Source organism: Polyodon spathula, chromosome 13 (genome assembly GCF_017654505.1).
Source record: "Polyodon spathula isolate WHYD16114869_AA chromosome 13, ASM1765450v1, whole genome shotgun sequence".
NCBI lineage: Eukaryota > Metazoa > Chordata > Actinopteri > Acipenseriformes > Polyodontidae > Polyodon > Polyodon spathula.
The window spans coordinates 37,053,589-37,071,921 of record NC_054546.1 but is presented as its reverse complement, the minus strand read 5'-3'; the positions used below and the strand labels follow the sequence as shown (position 1 = coordinate 37,071,921).

At 40.6% G+C, this 18,333-nt stretch overlaps 1 protein-coding gene across 1 annotated transcript; it reads left to right on the top strand.

Moving 5' to 3' along the window:
* The first annotated feature begins 2,298 nt into the window (after positions 1 to 2,298).
* On the top strand, positions 2,299 to 12,738 carry LOC121326064 (hepatocyte nuclear factor 4-beta-like). The gene is made up of 10 exons (XM_041269214.1): positions 2,299 to 2,739; positions 4,736 to 4,907; positions 5,005 to 5,099; positions 6,666 to 6,772; positions 7,712 to 7,864; positions 8,194 to 8,281; positions 8,572 to 8,724; positions 10,521 to 10,754; positions 11,776 to 11,901; positions 12,552 to 12,738. The coding sequence occupies exons 1-10, from the start codon at positions 2,625 to 2,627 to the stop codon at positions 12,680 to 12,682; spliced, it is 1,374 nt and encodes a 457-aa protein (XP_041125148.1). The 5' UTR covers positions 2,299 to 2,624; the 3' UTR covers positions 12,683 to 12,738.
* Positions 12,739 to 18,333: the final 5,595 nt, after the last annotated feature.

Genomic DNA, 18,333 nt, shown 5'->3' with positions numbered 1-18,333 from the left:
CTTCACTTTGGCACTGCGGTTTATCTTTTGGATGTCCTTATTAGAGAAAGACATCAGGGACTCATTAAGGGTAGTTAGAATAGATGATCGTTGTGTGAGACATATTGAAAGTATATGATGCATGATGATTCATTAGAGGAAAGTGCTGTCTCTCTTGATATTACGAGATGAAAGACAAAGAAAGCACTTCCGCTCAATCAGTTCCAACCCATTAGAGGACCAGGATACTCCTGCATTTATTGCTTAATATTCAAGGGATAGCACTCAACAGCTACAATGCAAACAGTTACCTGGCCAAGAGCTCATGAGTTTTCTGCTTATAATTCCCTTACGTTAAGTGATTTACAGCACTGAACTCTTACTTTAATTTCTTAATCTGTGCTCCGTCCCTGGGACCACAGAGAGGTTAATTACAACTTCTCGTTTCTAAGGCTTCTTGTTTGCAGAGGCTCATCAGTGTAAATGAGGCAGGCAGAGTGTTCAAAGCAAATGAGCCAAGGAATCAAGTTCCGCTGTAATCAGACGGCCAGCTTTTGAAACATAAAAATTCAAATGGCAGCAAAATTTGAATAGAGAAATAACTGGAGCAATTGAAAATGCATATGAATGGATTAATTGATACAGGACAGAACGAAGGCTTGAAGAAATAAAAACATATTGTCTACCCTTGTGTCATGAAAAACGGGATCCCATTATATTGTATCTTAGTCAAACCAGTTCTGATTTAATTCCCCTACTGATATTGACGCAGACCTATTTGGGTCAGAAGTACCTCTCCCATTTTATAATAAATAGAACCACCTCTGCTTACCTCATAGTCTTATTATTGAGAGGTAACATGCACAGGTACAATAGAACAATGGCATGGCTGATAGTTGTTGTTGAATGTGTGTTCATTCACTATAGTCAATCTGCTTGACTAATTAGACTCGGTTAGTGGCAAATATCTAAGCTTCACTGACAAGAACCATCTTCAACAGGATAAAAATGAGGCCAGTGATAATGTTTCCAGTGTCAAAAAGAGGCAGGAAAATGGATTCTAAAACCTTGGTTTGCACTCCTTCAATGAGAACGTTGCTCTGGAAACTGGAACTGTGTTTCTATGGGCTGAGAGTTAACAAAACTCTGTAATTAACACACATAATAAATCCAAGAAGCAAAACCCAACACCAGCTGTAGAAATAACCAAATGCCAAGGGTCATTCCTTGCTGATTTTAAACTTATTTTTAGGGCTGGAAGAAAAGTATGGAAACATTTTATTAATCTAAAATGTCAAACACTCAATCATAAGGAGGTGAAGGTACATCTATAAGAAAGACTTTGTTTAATTATTTAAACATGACAAAATTAATTATATAGCTTATACCTACAATACCGATAGTATAGGGGTAGTGATGTGGTGGGTTTCAGCCCAGCAATGCAGTAGCAATGCAGTAGGTCTGAACTGCAGGTGAAGACAATACTAGGGGTGTAAACATGTTTTTTTCTTTTAAATATGTGTCTTCTATGTCCTCTCCACAGTGAGCCTTGGGTGCCCTCTGGTGGTAGCTTTTAATCCTGCAGGCAGAGCTGTTGTCTGGTTATATTGAGTCTGTGAATGCATTGCCTTATCCCCTGTTAGGAGTCTCTCAGTTATCAATGTGATTTATGAAATCCATCACTTTGTGGGGAGTATATTGAAAGACATTGAGATTTCTTAAAAAATCCATACAGTAAATAAAAAAAATAAATAAATAGCATAATAGGGCTTTACTATTGATAATGCCTGGGCAATGCATAGTAAAAGGCAGAAGCTGTGTGGCTGAGGAAAGATACATTCCAGAGTGGATGATGGCAGGGAAAGCAGGGTGAAGGTGACGGCTGATGTCATCTCAGAAGAGATCAATAAACAAGATTTAAACAATCTCAATTCAACAAAATGGTTTATAGAAGAAAGCGCTCTTGGAATCAGATTTATGAACCAATGGATTCTCATATATGGAAGTCAGGAGGACAGCTGCTCTGCAGTGTCCAGCCTTCCCTAATGTTAGCGCTAGTGGCGCTGGTAACTCTATGTAGATCAGCAGGTTTTATAGATCATTCATGTATTACTGTATGATTATGACGCTTCCCCTTTAAGTGAATGTCCTGACTCTCTCCCTTATTGTACCTTATTAGACTATGTACACATGTATCCAGATAAGAGAAGATATGATAAAAACAAGGTGGGCATATCTCTCTCCGGATTGGCCCAAAGTCCTGAATGCATTGGAACTAAAACTGAGACTGACAGACAGAAAGAAAGAAGAGATTAAGAGACAGACAGCACAGAGTAGAGGAAGTAAAAGAGGAGAGAGTGAGAGACTTACTATACAAATATATTTTGATAATTAATGCTCGGTACTTTAACTTTAAATATAGCAGCGTTGACAATACATATTTAAGTAGAATTCCAAATACAACTGATTTGAATTGAATTGATTTGAAGATAGAAAGCCTGGCTTGCTAGCTGCACTGCACTGACAGTGCGATTGGTTGGTATCGTGTGACTGCCTACTTTCTTGCTGTGCAGTATAGACTCAGACCACTAGCTCTGGTCTCTGAGTACTCTGGATTGGACTGGGGTTGGTCTGCAGTGGGAAGCATGAAGCTGTCCGGGACAGTCCTGGATTTGGATATGGCTGACTACAGTGTGGCCCTTGACCCCTCATACAGTATGCTGGAGTTTGATAGCCTGAGAGTGCTCTCTGTCGGGACTGGTGAGTTAGACACGCATAACACACGCCCACTCACAGACTTACGCACACTCACATACACACACACTCATGCACACTCACACACACAAATCTACGCACACACACTACTCACACACACTAACATATACACTAACACAGACACACATTTACGCACACTCCCCCACACACACATTCACTCACTCCCACACATACACAAACATGCACACTCACACTCACACTCACACTCACACACACACACACACACACACACACACACACACACACACACACACACACACACACACACACACACACACACACACACACATATACACTGATACACAATCATACACACTCACAGTCTCTTTAATCCACATACAAGTATATAAAAACAACAAGCAAACACAACTGGAAATTCCTGGATGAAAAAATAAGTATACATATATACACTATTTACAAATTCGACCACAAATAAATATTTCAGATATTGTTAGACTGTATTCTTGTTGGCCCCTGCTATTCATACAATATACATGAGATATATTCAGAAAAACATGGTACATATCCTTGATACATTTAGATGATCATTTGTTATTATAAAATTTAAAAGAATGTATCAAATTGACCAAATAAACATCTGATGTTAAGTCCACAATAGTCTAGACCAGTGGTTCTCAAACCCTGTCCTCGGGGACCCCTGTGTCCTCTGCTTTTCATTCCAACCGAGCTCTCAATTACTTAACAAGATCCTTAATTGAACTAATAATTTGCTTAATTAGACCTATTTAATTGTTCTCATATCCTGACAAGTTTCAGATTTCATGTTGCTTATACGATTTTACAGTTAACTCAAAATCTCCAACTGTTTAAGAGCTGAAAACAATTAAGAAATAATTTGTTCAATTAAGGGTCTAGGTAAGAAATTGAGAGCTCGGCTGGAATGAACACCAGAAGATACAGGGGTCCCCGAGGACCAGGGTTGAGAACCACTGATCTAGAACATAGCCATGTATGTCAATATTTAAAAAAACATTGCTATAATGGACATTATTTTCATGTGAACAGGGTCATGCTGTGCCAATAGAGTTCAGGAGGAATAGAGTATATACATGTATGACAACCGCGATATATATATATATATATATATATATATATATATATATATATATATATATATATATATATGTGTGTGTGTGTGTGTGTGTGTGTGTGTGTGTGTGTGTGTTACCAACTCATTGGTGCAGTAAACATGATTTATGTTTTTTTATTTAATCATTAGTTACTATTTATATTAGCCTACAGTAACAGAAAAAAGGGTGTAAAACCTCATCTCGCTTACTAGAGCAGACAAGCTTCATGAATATCAAGCTGTATTAAAAAAGACTCAAGAGTCAAGGCTTTGGGGTGGGTGTGAATGTAGATGAGTAACAGCCGATGCAGGGTTCATGGTATCTGGGCCGGGATTGGGGGTTTACTCACTGATTGATCATTAACAGAGAAAATAATCGGAAAAATACAGCACCAGTATTTGCAGAGTGTAAAGCGCTTAATCATCAGAAGTCATCTGTTCCTCATACTGTCCCAAGCTGTAAACTACTATAACTCATGCATGTCTATTCTGTACACGTGGTGCCACAGGGAAACTCAGTCCAGTTTGTTTCCATCAGCCACAGACCGGGTTTGAACTGGCACACTGTTAACCCCACTGAGGATTGTGGATTGGCAGACATTGGCTAATGAGCGTCCAGTGCCAAGGATCCTGAGATTGTATACCTTTGTGTGAAGAAGATCTTTCACCAAATAGAAATAAACAAATGCAGAAATAATGTCCAGCAGCTGATTAGATTGTTAAATGCAGTTCGATGCTGGAATGAGATTGACTTTTGGTTTCATGCTGCAGGTGGAAACAAGGTTTATAAAGATGACATGCTGTTGCTGTTGCTTGGATGTTAAAAGATAACTGAAGGGTGTACAATATCCCAAAATAGTCCTCTCTGACACTTTTTTTAAAAATTGACAGATGTTCTGATGCCTGACCCCGCCCCCCAGGCTGCTGTGACCAATGAGATTGGTGCGCTGTGTTCGATCTGTGAAGACCGCGCCACGGGGAAGCACTACGGTGCGGCAAGCTGCGACGGCTGCAAAGGATTTTTCAGGAGGAGCGTTCGCAAAAACCACATCTACACCTGCCGGTGAGTGTGCAGAAGACAAGTCTGCACTGCTGTATACGTGTGTGGTTCTGGTGTCTCCTTCGCTCTTAACCCCCCATGTGTCTTCCTGTCTCTTCAGGTTCAGCAGGCAGTGTGTGGTGGACAAGGACAAGAGGAACCAGTGTCGTTACTGCCGCCTGCGGAAGTGTTTCAGAGCTGGCATGAAGAAGGACGGTGAGGGCTGGCTTTCATTAGGGTCCCAGGGGAGTGATGATGGTGTGATTTCAACAGAGGGACTGCTATATCAGTGATTTATATTCTTTTAAACACCCTCCCCCCCAAAAAAAACCAACTTCAACTTTAAACAACAAGTCGAGGAGTTAAAAGACCCCATTATCTGAGAAAATGTATCCAATCACAGATTCAGATAGAAGCAGCTTTCTGAAAACACATATGGAAGGGTTTGGCAAACCTTGCTTTTAAGCATGCAAACTGAAGGACAGAGCTGCATAGACAGGAAAGAGTTAAAGATACAGCTGAGTGCTGATAACAAGACTGTAAAGGTCAGCCTGATTAAAACATTCAAACGAAAGGCATCGTGGAATCAGACAGAGGGCAGTCCCTCCCTCTCCTCCCACTCAACTATCTACCAAAGAGGTCTACTGATCATGTACATAACTAACACACATTTCAGCAGACTTCATATCTTTTTTTAAAGACTAGGCATTTCAGACATCTTTTTTTCATATTGAGAGCAGAGAGAGAGAGAGAGAGAGAGAGCATGAACAAGAGACAAAGAGAGTGAGAGGAGTGACAGACAGAAAGGTGAAAGAAAAAGTCAGATATTGAGAAAGAGACAGGCTTATCAGCTATAAACTCGAATGTAAGGTTGGAGGAATAGCTGCATTTACGACACTGATAAAATATGAAAAGCTGACAATCTGTCCTGTAAATGATTAACCAAGTTCAGCACTGCTAAATAGGCTGATCCATTGAGTACATGCAGTATCTATAAGAGAATGTCAGACTTCAATTAAATCAAAAAGAAAATACAATTTGATTTTACACCTTTTACGTTCTTAATAGTGACCACCTAAAGGCTGTGACGGTCTTAAAATCCCAGCTAGCTCCATTATAAAAGGCCATAAACTAAACCATTATGTTTGTTATCGGCCAATCAAACCTCATGGAGCTATCATGTATCACTTCTGTGCTGTTTGTGCTGTGACCTACATACATGTTTTCCATAGTTGCGAAACAGTTTCCATTAGTGTCTCTAGCTCTCCCTTCCTTTGATTGATTGTAATTTGACTGTTGTCAAGGAAAGCACCACTTTATAACTAATTGGTTTCAGATTGGACTAATTCCACTGTCTGCTGTTTAGAAGCCAACAAACTCTGAAACGCAGAGATTTAAACATAGCTAGTTTCCACAGTAAATATAGCATGCTAACATTATTTATTTTAAATAGTGTAGACTATCAGACTCAGGTGATATAGGGGGTTTCGATGTGTTCGTACATCAGTCCGTCTGCATGTCTTACTTACATGGTTGCACAGGTCTGGAGAACCACTTATCCGGTTGTCATGAAACTTGTTACGAATCACTTCACTCCAGCATTCTAGCTGCAACCAGCCTATGTGACCTACAGAAGTGAATCTACAGCATTTCATTTGAAATAGTGCCTAAACTAATATGAAGAGAATGCAGTATAAAAGTTGTACAGTACTTTTAGCGTTGTGCTGCAGTGATTCCGCAGTTCGTTGATCACCCCTCCCCTTCGTTTCCTTTCTCTCTCAGCGGTTCAGAACGAGCGGGACCGAATCAACAATCGCCGGCCTGGCTGGGAGGAGGCCAACTCTCTCTCTCTGAGTATTCTGCTGCAGGCTGAGGCCATGGCTCGCCAGGTAGACCTGATAAAGCTTCACCAGGCTCCCACTGGAGGGCTTTTTCTTTTGGTGTATATTTGTAAGGCTAATCCTATTAAAAGTGAGCCACCGCTACTATTGAAAGAATATTTCAAATACTACAACTCATTTCCAAAGATAAATTGTATATAAAACATTAAAAATGAAGACCTAATGAAGGCCCAGTTTCTTGTAGGCGGAGAAAGAGAATATAAGTGGGGTCATCTGAGACAATATGTGAAATAACTCTGGGAAGTAACACACACCTAGAAATTTGAAATTAAATATATGGTTGTTTTTTCTCACTACACTTTGTTGTTGAAACATTAAGAGTTTACATATCTATTTGAATTCAGATTTGGGCATCTACATTTTGTTTAGACTAAATCAATGTATCACTTCCTAGCCATATAAATCTGTATCTGTTGTGCAAATCTGGACTAGATTGGATGAATTTGTGGAAAAGCATCCTAGTGACAGTGCAGGTGTAAAAGTCTTGAACACAGCAACATCTACTGGATGTTCAATATCAGTCAGGCACTGATGATTTTGATCCTGTTATGATCTGAATGCAGCTTTTATGATTGTTTTCACACTAGCTGTATCTTTTATTTGTATTGGATTTAGACAGTGGGGCTTGTTTGAGTTAATTAAAGTTTGTGTAAGTTCGGTTTTGATTCATTAAAGAATGTTAATTAAACTGTACCTGTTCTTGTTAAGATGGGATCACAAGGTCGACCCTGTTTTCAAATTGTTAACTAGGATTAGTACAACTCTACAGGCTGGTTGCATGTACTTCATCTTGCTTTCACAGGCTTTACTACACCAGCTTTTGTTTTTACTATGCACTGCAGTAAGCACAGCTGAGGTAAAGGTGAGCGACTGATTGATACACCCTAAAGTTCTTTTGTATGTCATAAATGTGTGTGTGTTTTGCAGTTCTCAGCACCCCCACTCCCTGGAGCTGACATCACCAGTAAGAAGTTTGCCAGTGTGACAGATATATGCGAATCCATGAAGCAGCAACTACTCCTATTGGTGGAGTGGGCCAAACACATCCCAGCATTTTGCAAGCTCCCATTGGACGATAGGGTACAAGCCCATCCTTCCAGCCTTTATTGCAAATCAAACATATTCACATCGTTCTACTCCTGGTCATTGCTAGTGTTTGTCTCACTCTTGTCTCTGTGTCACTGTGTGTCTCTGTCTCGCTCTGTGTCTTTGTGTTTCTGTCCTACTCGTTGTCTCTGTCCCCCTGTGTGCCTGTCTCGCTCTGTGTCTTTGTGTCTCTGTCTCACTGTTTGTCTCTGTGTCACTGCGTGTCTCTGTCTCGCTGTGTATCTTTGTGTCTCTGTCCCACTGTGTTTGTGTCTTTGTCTCACTGTGTTTGTCTATTTGTCTGTCTGTCTGTTTGTCTGCAGGTGGCCCTGCTTCGAGCCCATGCTGGAGAGCACCTCATCCTGGGTGTGGCACGGCGCTCCCTGCCTTACGATGACATCCTGTTGCTGGGTAAGAGAGAGAGACAGAGAGGAGACCAGTCCACACTAAAATCAGCTACCATTACTGCAATACATCTATACATTCAGACTTATCAGTAATCATGTTATGTTAGGATGTTATTTATCCTCATAAAAGAGTAAATTATTTAAATGTACTGTTTACACATTTAAACATAATACAACCTAAGGTAAATATTGCCAAAACCCATCACAAAAACAACAATGGCACACTGAAATTATGAAATAGCCACTGTATACCACAGGACAGGTTTGTGTGCAGTGATGTATTTCTCTGATCAGGTAATGACTTTGTCATCCTGATGAGCGGGCCGGACCCCGAGGTGTCCCGAGTGGCTGCACGGATCCTGGACGAGCTGGTCCGGCCACTGAGGGAGCTGGACATCACTGACAGCGAGTTCGCCTGCCTGAAGACCATCATCTTCTTCGACCCTGGTCAGTAAAGCACTGCACTGCAGTTACAAAGAAAACAACTTTAACTGTATATTACTAGCAAGGAACTCATTGTTTGTGTAGGTGTTATCGGTAGCTGAATAGCTTCAGATGTCATTTTAATTATTATTATTTTTTTTTTACATTTGCCTTAGTTTTGTTTGATGTTTGCTATCATCCTGAGTGATTCCAGGAAACTACGTGATCTTTAATTTATTGACCTGTGACTAGTTTATTGTAAGTTAATTCTAGCGTATTCCTTTAAAATGTAGTTTTGCTTCAAAGCAGAGGCCTGAGTGTGTATGAATGAGACTCTTTGGGCTTTGAGAGTATGTAAGGCTTCGCCTGTCACCTGCTCTGCTCTTTCTCTCCCTCTCCACACTCTCTGTCAGTACTCTGAGGCGAAGTAACTTCAGTGGAGGCCCATGTTCCCTCTCAATCTCTCTCCTCAGTTTCTCCATCCTTTCTCCTCTCTCTCTCCCGCTTTCTTTATCATTGGCTGTGGTTCCAGCCCCAGGTTCTCTCTACTTCCTTCAGTCTCTCACTTCTCTTCTCAATCTCCTCACTCTCTCAGCTCTTCCCCTCTCTCCCTCTCCCTCTCTCTCTCTCAGCTCTTCCCCTCTCTCCCTCTCCCTCTCTCCTCACTCTCTCTGCTCACCCGCTCTCTAGCTCTCTCCTCAGTCTCCTCACTATCTCTGCTCCCCTCCCCTCTCTCCTCACTCTCTCTGCTCCCCCTCTCCCTCTCTCCTCACTCTCTCTGCTCCCCCTCTCCTCACTCTCTCTGCTCTCCTCCCTCTCACTCTCACTTCTCTCCTCAGTCTTCTCATTCTCTCTGCTCTCCCCCTCTCTCCCTCTTACTTCTCTCCTCAGTCTCCTCACTCTCTGCTCCTCTCTCCCTCTCTGCTCACTCTATTTGGTCTCCTCCTTTCTCCCTCTTACTTCTCTCAGTCTCATCACTCTCTGCTCCCCCTCTCCATCTCTCCTCACTCTCTCTGCTCTCCCACTCTCTCCTCACTCACTTTGCTCCCTCTCTTCTCACTCTCTCTGTTCCCCCTCTTCCTCTCTCCTCACTCTCTCTGTTCCCCCGCTCTCTATCTCTCTCCTCAGTCTCCTCACTCTCTCTGCTCCCCAGTCCCTCTCTTCTCACTCTCTCCCTCTCTCCCTCTCCCTCTCTCCCTCTCTCTAGCTCCGAGAGGAGACTCACTCGAGACTATCTCTCTCTCTCCCTCTCTCAAGGAATTCCTCTCCCTCTCTCTGTTATCCTCTCTACAGGTCTCTCCTCTCTCTTGCTCTTACTTCTCTCCTCAGTCTCCTTATTCTCCACTCCCCCTCTCCCTCTCTCCTCACTCTCTCTGCTCTCCCCCTCTCTTCTCACTCTCTCTACTCCACCCTCTTTCCTAACTCTTTCTGCTCTCCCCCTCTCCTCACTCTCTCTGCTCCCCCTCTCCTTCTCTCCTCACTCTCTGCTCCCCCTCTCCCTCCTCACTCTCTCTGCTCTCCCCCTCTCTCCTCACTCTCTGTTCTCCCCATCTCTCATGCTTACTTCTCTCTGCAGTCTCCTCATTCTCTGTTCCCTCTCTCCCTCCCTCCTCACTGTCTCTGCTCTCCCCTTCTCTCCTCAGTCTCCTCACTCTCTCTGCTCTCCCCCTCTCCTTTTCTCTCACTTCTCAGTCTTCTCATTTTCTGTGCTCCTCCTTCTCTCCTTAGTCTTCTCAATCTCTGCTCCCCCTATCTCCCTCTCTCACTTCTCTCCTCAGTCTCCTCAGTCTCTTTGCTCTCTCCCCCAATCTCTCTGTCAGACTGCCCTGGTGTGGAGCAGTGCTTGGTGGTGAAGCAGCTGCGGTTCCAGGCCCAGGTTTTGCTGGAGGACTCGTCCAGTGAGCGGCGCGGTCGGTTCGGGGAGCTGCTGCTCTTGCTGCCTCCCCTGCAGAGTGTGGCCTGGCAGATGGTGGAGCAGCTCCAGTTGGCTCGGATGGTAGGGGCGGCCCAGGTGGACAGCCTACTGCAGGAGATGTTGCTCGGGGGGGGAGGAGGTATGCCAACCAGCAAGCGCTGTATAATTATTATTATTATTATTATTATTATTATTATTATTATAGTATGTGATTTTGGAGGAGAAGAAGGAGGTAAAGTCATCAGCTGAGATGGAGGAAGGAGGAAGGGGGGGGGGTACGAGAGAAAAACGTTTCTGGGGATTGTTAGTGGAAGACTGAATGATAGTGTAGAAGTAGAAGCATTTGGCAGAGGTGAGAGCAGAAGTAAAAGTGAAAATAGTCTGTAAAACTATGCATGTAGCAAGAACGTTGTTAAGCTAATTAACTTGTTTTTTGAAGCCTGAGTTATTACCCCTTTAACCTGCTATATCAACTGCAGTTATCGCAGTACTGGCAGTTTATCTGCCCTGTAATCGGAACTGTAGATTACATTCGATAATTACGGTATGACTTTTTTAATAGAAAATCACCTTGAAAAACTCTATGACTTCAGGTAATTAATGCTCATGAAAATTGCAGGACAATAGCACTGGGCTGGCAGATGCCAGCTCTGCCATCGAGTGTATTTGGAACCTGACCTGAACCTGCCTGCTATTCATTCCTTGGGTTCTCCCAAGCAGTGAGGGTTTAATCATTTGGACTTGTGTCTACTGGGTTTTAAGTTAAGACCACCAAATTAATTTCCCTGTGACCTGAGCCCAATGCAAACCCAGGCCTCCAGAGGCGAAAGACATGAAAGGCTAGTGAGCTAGTCCACAGTGACATCCAGTAGCCCCAGACAGCTGTAATATAGGGAGGAAAAAAAGATGGGATTACCAGTACTGTAATGCTTGGAAAGTAACCATGGGTGATATTTAGAAAACTAACACAAAACATGAAACGACAGCAGCTACAAAACACCATCAAAAATATAGATAGTACAGTAAACACCACAAATGGTTTCTAAGCCAACCTAACACCTTGTTTGTCCCTTTTATGAAAAGCAAAAATGTACAGCTAGAAAACAAGGAAAACATTAAAAAAAAAAAAAAATTCTGACTGATGTTCTCTTCTTACACAGGAAGTCGAGGTGCCATCCCAGAGTACTCCCAGCCTGGACCTCCACTTCCACTGCCCTGTGAACCTGTGAGGGCTAATATGATGTTGCCTAGCAACTTTACCTCTGTAATCCACCCTGTACCAATCTGTGAGTTTCCTGTTTGTTTTCAAGACAAAGCTGCCTCATGTTCATGTCAACGCAACAGAGTCGCTCATTTGTTATTTATTTTAAAACCACGATACTTTCTTTTATTGTTTTGTTTTGCTTGCTGTCTGTTTAGAGAAGCACTGGGCTGCATATCAAAATAAACAGTCCATCCCGGTCTTTATCATTATAAGTGCAATAATAATAATAATAATAATAATAATAATAATAATAATAATAATAATAAGCAATATGTTAGCTTAACAACACACTCACAACATTCTAAAGTGATTTATTTATTTTAATTTTATCATTTACTCAGTTGAAGCTCAAGCAAGCTCCAAAAGAAGGAAATGGGTGTTTTGATGAATGTATTAATGTACTGTGCAACTTGCTACTAGACATACTGTGACTATCACACACAATGATTATAAAAAATGAAACTGTATAAAACAAACCTGCCTTTTATTATTGAACCATTCAAACTCAATAATATTTAATAAGCTAATGTCCAGTTTTAGAGCTTTCATTTACACAGTCAGGTTACCCACTGTTATAGGAACCTGTAGCAGGCCCTTGTAAAAATACTTTTAGAACACTTTGTAGTTCAGACATTTGTATGAGTATTCTTCTGATTTGTGTTTCTTTTTCAGCTGCTGTGGAGAGGTCCCTCTCCTCTCCGCCAACAGGGAGTGAGATGTATGAGCAAGACCATGCCCGCATGCTTGCTGGCTCTGCCCAGATTCTGCCAGTGCCACTCGTCCCCAAACAAGAGATCCTCTGAGAGTAGAGAGAGAAGGAGAGCTTTGAGAGGGAGCGAGAGAGACAAACACAAGTTATTGCAAAGTTATTGCAAACCGAACAAATTCTTTTGATGGGGGGGGGGGGGGGGGGTATTGTTGGTTTTTGGGGGTATTATCAGTAATTAAACTATTCTGTAATTTGTATGGAACATATATATATAAGACAGTTATATATATATATATATATATATATATATATTATATATACTTAAACGTAAAGTGAAAGTGAATACATTTTGAAAGAGTTGTTTATACCTTATATAGTTTATACAGTATGTAATGAATAGCAAGTAAAGAAGGCATCATGAGGCAAACCCAGGGCAGGTCACATGATCGAATGTTCAGTATATAAGGCTTTTGGCACTTAGTTGTTAGCTAGTTGGCCTGGTAACAGATAGAAGCAATGACGTGTCAGTGTTTGAAAGGTTTGCATGGAAAACATCCCAGAACAGAACTACTATTTATTCTACATGAAGCTGGAGATGAATAGTGACTGACATGGGGAGATAAACCAACAACACTGCATGCAGCCACAGTGATAGCAGAGCCACGGTATTGGAATATGCAAACAGCATGATACTTGTCATTTGAATAGTCAATTTAAACAGGGTTGACTGTATTTTTTTAGTTATGTAAATGTAACATGTGATGACAAAATAATGTTATATATTAATATGCTAACTTACGGTATGTTACTATATTGTTTTTTTTTTCTTTTTCAAAAATATGAAACCCCAACCCCAGTTTTGAACAAAATTATACCTCTGGAACAATGACGAATAATAAACTAAATAATACTTTAAGGAATGTGTACAAATTTTGGGCAGCTCTCAACAAGCCTCAAATTCATGGCAGTGATTCACCGATGTGACCATATTAGGTGGCAGAACCAAATATATTGTTTAACAAAATGCAAGTATTACCAAAACAACCAACACAGAGATATTTTATTTTTGTCCAGCAGAGGGAGACACACTACACTAAAAAAAGAGGGTATGTCTTAGCCAGAGCATTACATGTTCAGTCAGCATGTTAACGTGACAAATGATCAGGGATCTAGTGATTAGAAAAACTAAATGTTTGTGAAGGGGGTGGATGAGGAGAAGGAGGGCAGGAATCAAGAGTAGCTGGATGGTGTTTAACCTTGGCATCTGGGGTCAGAGGCCATAACAGTTAGTGCAAGGGTGAGATCAATCACATGACTCATGGTCCAGCAGTTTCAAACTCTAAAGAATTTGTAAGCACACTGCTGTAACAACTGTCCAATGGGAGCTCTACATCCCACAAGAGACGACAAGCAGGGCATTTCCAAAGGATATAGAAACTCTACATGGCTTTCTTGATGTTTGTTTCCTTTACTCAGCTGATTGTCATTGTATGGCTCTCTCTGATAAGGAGACTCTTAGGGGTCTATAAGATTAAAATAGGTCTGAACCTGTCGTTTTACTTATTTTTAAAGAAACAAATATACTCACACACACTGTTAGAGAGTTTGGTTTTCACAAAGTCTTAGCAGAGTTGATCTTTGCAATGTTTTTTTTTTTTTTTTTTTTTATTGCTTGAGACAATGTCCTGGGATGCATATTTAATCCTTCTGTAGGCCTTAATTTTTCCTTACATTGTTTTTTCAGTAGGATTTGTTATTTAAGTTTTACAGACAATTTAAATAATGTAATGTGGAAAAACTGTATCTCCAGAGATTCATTAAGGAATATATAATTAAAAATGTTTAATATTTTTCCAAAATACATTCCAGCTTTGATTAACTGTTCAGAACAACATTACGTATGGTTTTGTAAAATAAATTTGAATAAAACTGTTGTCATGGTAATACATTTTTACCTAACAGTTCAACATCTTGTATCATAAAGATCTGAAAGGGCTTTCTGCTATACTAATTTATTTTTATACTGCTGTGTGCCATGTTTTTTTTTGCTTGTTCTGGGGTGAGCAACAGTGCATCAGATTAGCCCATAACAAGGCTGGACATAAAATTAGACACACCGTCAATAATACTGTCAGAAGTATGATGGGCCACCATGAACTTTACATAATCCCCCTCTGTATTAAACTGTGTTGCTTACTATTTAGAAACCGATTGTAACCAATGGACATATATGATAACCTTCAATATTATGAAATGTGTAAACCCATAGTATTTGTGTGGTGATGAAAATAAGAATCACTGGCGTGTCTTTCTTTGTCTTTTGAAAATCTTGGTCACCTGATATTCTGTGACATGCTCACAGCTCGAAATTCAGGAGTGAAGCATTGAGTTTCAAAGCATGATTCATTCGTCTTACCTACCACAAAACAGATGGCACGTCGACGCTCCATACAGCCTGGAACTTGCTGGAATTTTTCTCCAGAAACACATTCTCATAACACGCTCTTAATTTTACTTGGATTTTTTGGTTTTCTTTGACTTTAATGAGTAACATCCAGAATAAACCAAGCTGAAATACTTACAGATAAATACAACAACACCAGAATTGTAATCTCCTTACATTAACATATGCAATAACATTGCAGTGCTTATGAACTAATAGAATACTTTTAAAAATGTAATCTTGACAAGTATCATATTACTTTTAGAGGCTAAAAGTATTGCATGCTATGGCACTTGACTTTTCTTATGCCAAACCAAGCAGTAACTCTGTCACTGTGTAGCGAATTCATGATAGTGCTGTTCTTACAATCCCATCCTGGTTCTGAGTAGCTTTGTGTCTTTAACTGTTACCAGGAGGAAAGAGGCACAGATAGACTTGTGGATTGAGTGCATCTCCAGAGTGAAGTTGCTACCTAATGTCATTTGGAATCTGAATTAACAGTGGGCTTTTTAATCCTGTTTTAGTTTTCCCCCTTATCTAGAAGAACTCATAGCACAAGTAATACGCAGTATGTTTTCAGAGACGGTAATAATTCAATTACCTTTTCTAAGTACACTTGACTTAAAGCAAGTGGTTTGGTGCTGGTACTGAGCTTCCTTGTACACCCATTGGAAGTGGGGGCTGTGGTTTGATTTACGTCAGCCTGTCAAAGTTCATCATTATGAACTGCAGCCAGGCGACAATAAATGGGACAGGGATGACACTTATAGACAGGGTCACCAGAAATCTGCCAGGAGTTTATTTTTTTATGTATTTCTTTTTTAATTTATTTCTCTTTCTCTGCATTATTTCCCAAGGGATCCCCGTTTATTGCCAGAAGAGTCCCTTGGAGTCACAAATCCTTACGCAGGCACTGCAGTCTAGAGGGTAGAGCAAGGGACCAATAGTCAGCAGTGATGAGGAAATAGGGGAAAATTGCAACCCCCCCCCCGTTTCCAAAAGCAAAATTAGCTAGAAGCAAAACCCCACTGCAGTCAAATTAGATATTAAATCTAATTAAATACGGCTTTCTCATAAACAAGGGGTTTAATCTTGACTTTTATTTTAATCAATGAATCATATAAACGATCAATTAATCACATCTCATAGCCTTATATGGTTTATTCAATACCCATTCAGCATTAAAAAGTTAAATGACTGGGGTCTTGAGTGGCTCACCTGGTAGAAGCACAGCCACATACTGCACAGGGCAAGTCATACAGCGCAGGTTCACATCCTGGCTGTGCAAAGTAGGCTGTTCCTTGCTGGGGGCTCCAACAGGAGCATTGTATTTGCTCCCATGGGTTATGGAAGTAAAACCAGCAGGAACTGTTTCTCCTCAGTGCTCTATGGCAAACAAACCCTGCTGGCCAGGTGCCCAGCAAGTTCAGACTGGACACCTGCAGGGCTGGCCTTTGTCCTCCAGAGGTCAGTAGCTTGCTGACATTCACTTTTTTGTTCCTGGGTGAAAAAGGACACTGCCTTGCTTGTGGAATTGGAGGACACCCACTGAAACTTTGGGTCTCCGGAATCACATTGGGAATTGCTGTGGTGAGGAGAAAAGTGATTGGGCATTCCAAATTGTGAGACAATTGGGAGGAAAATTACAATTGGAAACACTAAATAAAAACATTAAAAAGTAAAATTACATTAATGTATTTAACATTCACTTTAGTCTATTCAGTATATATACAGCGAGGCCAGAAGTTTGAACTGTACTGAAATTTGACCAGAATACTGGTGTCTACACCTCTCAACAAAGAACACAAAGCTATACTAACTAGAGAATCTGTTGAAATCTGGCCTAGGAGGGGACAGCTGAGCTATCAACAACACTTCATAAGCTGCGGCTCCTGATATCCAAAGGAGGTCTTTCACCCAATTACTGACCAGGCCCAGACCTGCTTACCTTCTTTGACAAGAACGGGTACCAAAACAGCACAGTCAAAAATCTGGGAAAGTCATCAGATTTGTACTCCTTCATTTTGAGCAAATAAAGTGTTTGATTCAGTAAAGGGCTGTGTCAACTGAAGGGGTTTTCATTGTCTGGTGGATTCACTTACCTGGCACTGTACACAATGTTCATTTTTGAATAAAACAAATGCAGACAAAATGAGTGAATTAAAAATAGCTAGTCAATTGTTTTATGTACAGCAGGCTTTGGTTAGGTAGTTTGACGTTATCATTCAGGTTCCTGTTTGAATTAACAGCTTTTATTTTGTGGTTTTGTGTACTAAGGCTGTATTTGACAGATTAAGGAAAAAATTATGGTGACAGTTTGATCACAATAAGAAACGATTGTTCTTGTTACTGTTTTGATTACAATATGCAGTTTATTCAATTTGCCAGTGATTCCACAAAGCAATTTTCACTGTATTTGATAAAAAAAAAAATCACAAGCTTGTTCATGGAACAAAGATCTACATGTTTTGGATGCTAAAAAAGTTTTTGTGATTTTACTTGATACAAAAGGAAAAGAAAAAAACAGAAAGAAAGAACAGAAAAGAAAAAATAAAAAAAGCAGCAAATTGGTTATAAAAGCATGGCAGGCATGTGATTTAGTGAGGCAATAAAGAAAGGAAAGGTGCCCATTTATCACAAGGTCTGCTCACTGGGAGAGGGGCTGTCAGAGGCAGAGCCAAGTAGAAAAGCTGATCTGCACACTGCCGAAACCAATAAACAGGCCTGAGACGAACCATCATCTCTCCCCTTCCCCTCTCCCTCTCTGGAAAAGCCATTGCTGGGATGTATGGAATGTAAGAACAAAAAATACAGATTATTTTCCCATGTAAAAGTTTACAGAGACTAAGGTAATTTTGTAGTTTATCATACCAGGGCAAAAGTGGTAGCAAAAGGCATGGCTACAATGGTATAAGCCATTGGTTGAATACATGCTGGAGATCATCTCAGATATAACACTGATATCACAATGGTTTGGACCAATACATAGTGGAAAATGATCTGGTTCCTTATCAGAACTAGACCATATCAGCACCACTGTGATAATATTTGTACAAAATACACTGCAATTGTACTCTGCTAGAGCAGGTTTTTCCTGGAGGTCTGGAGACAAGCTTGTCTTGCCACCTGTACATTACTTAATTTAACTTCCCTCCAGGTATTGATTAGTTAATTATTTTAAAATATCTGGAGAAGCTTGAGGACTTTGGACCTCTAGGACACAGAATAGTTTTAAACTGTTTGATTAACCCGAAAACAAAATGTCAGCTACATTATTGATTCAGTTACATGATGTTGTAATA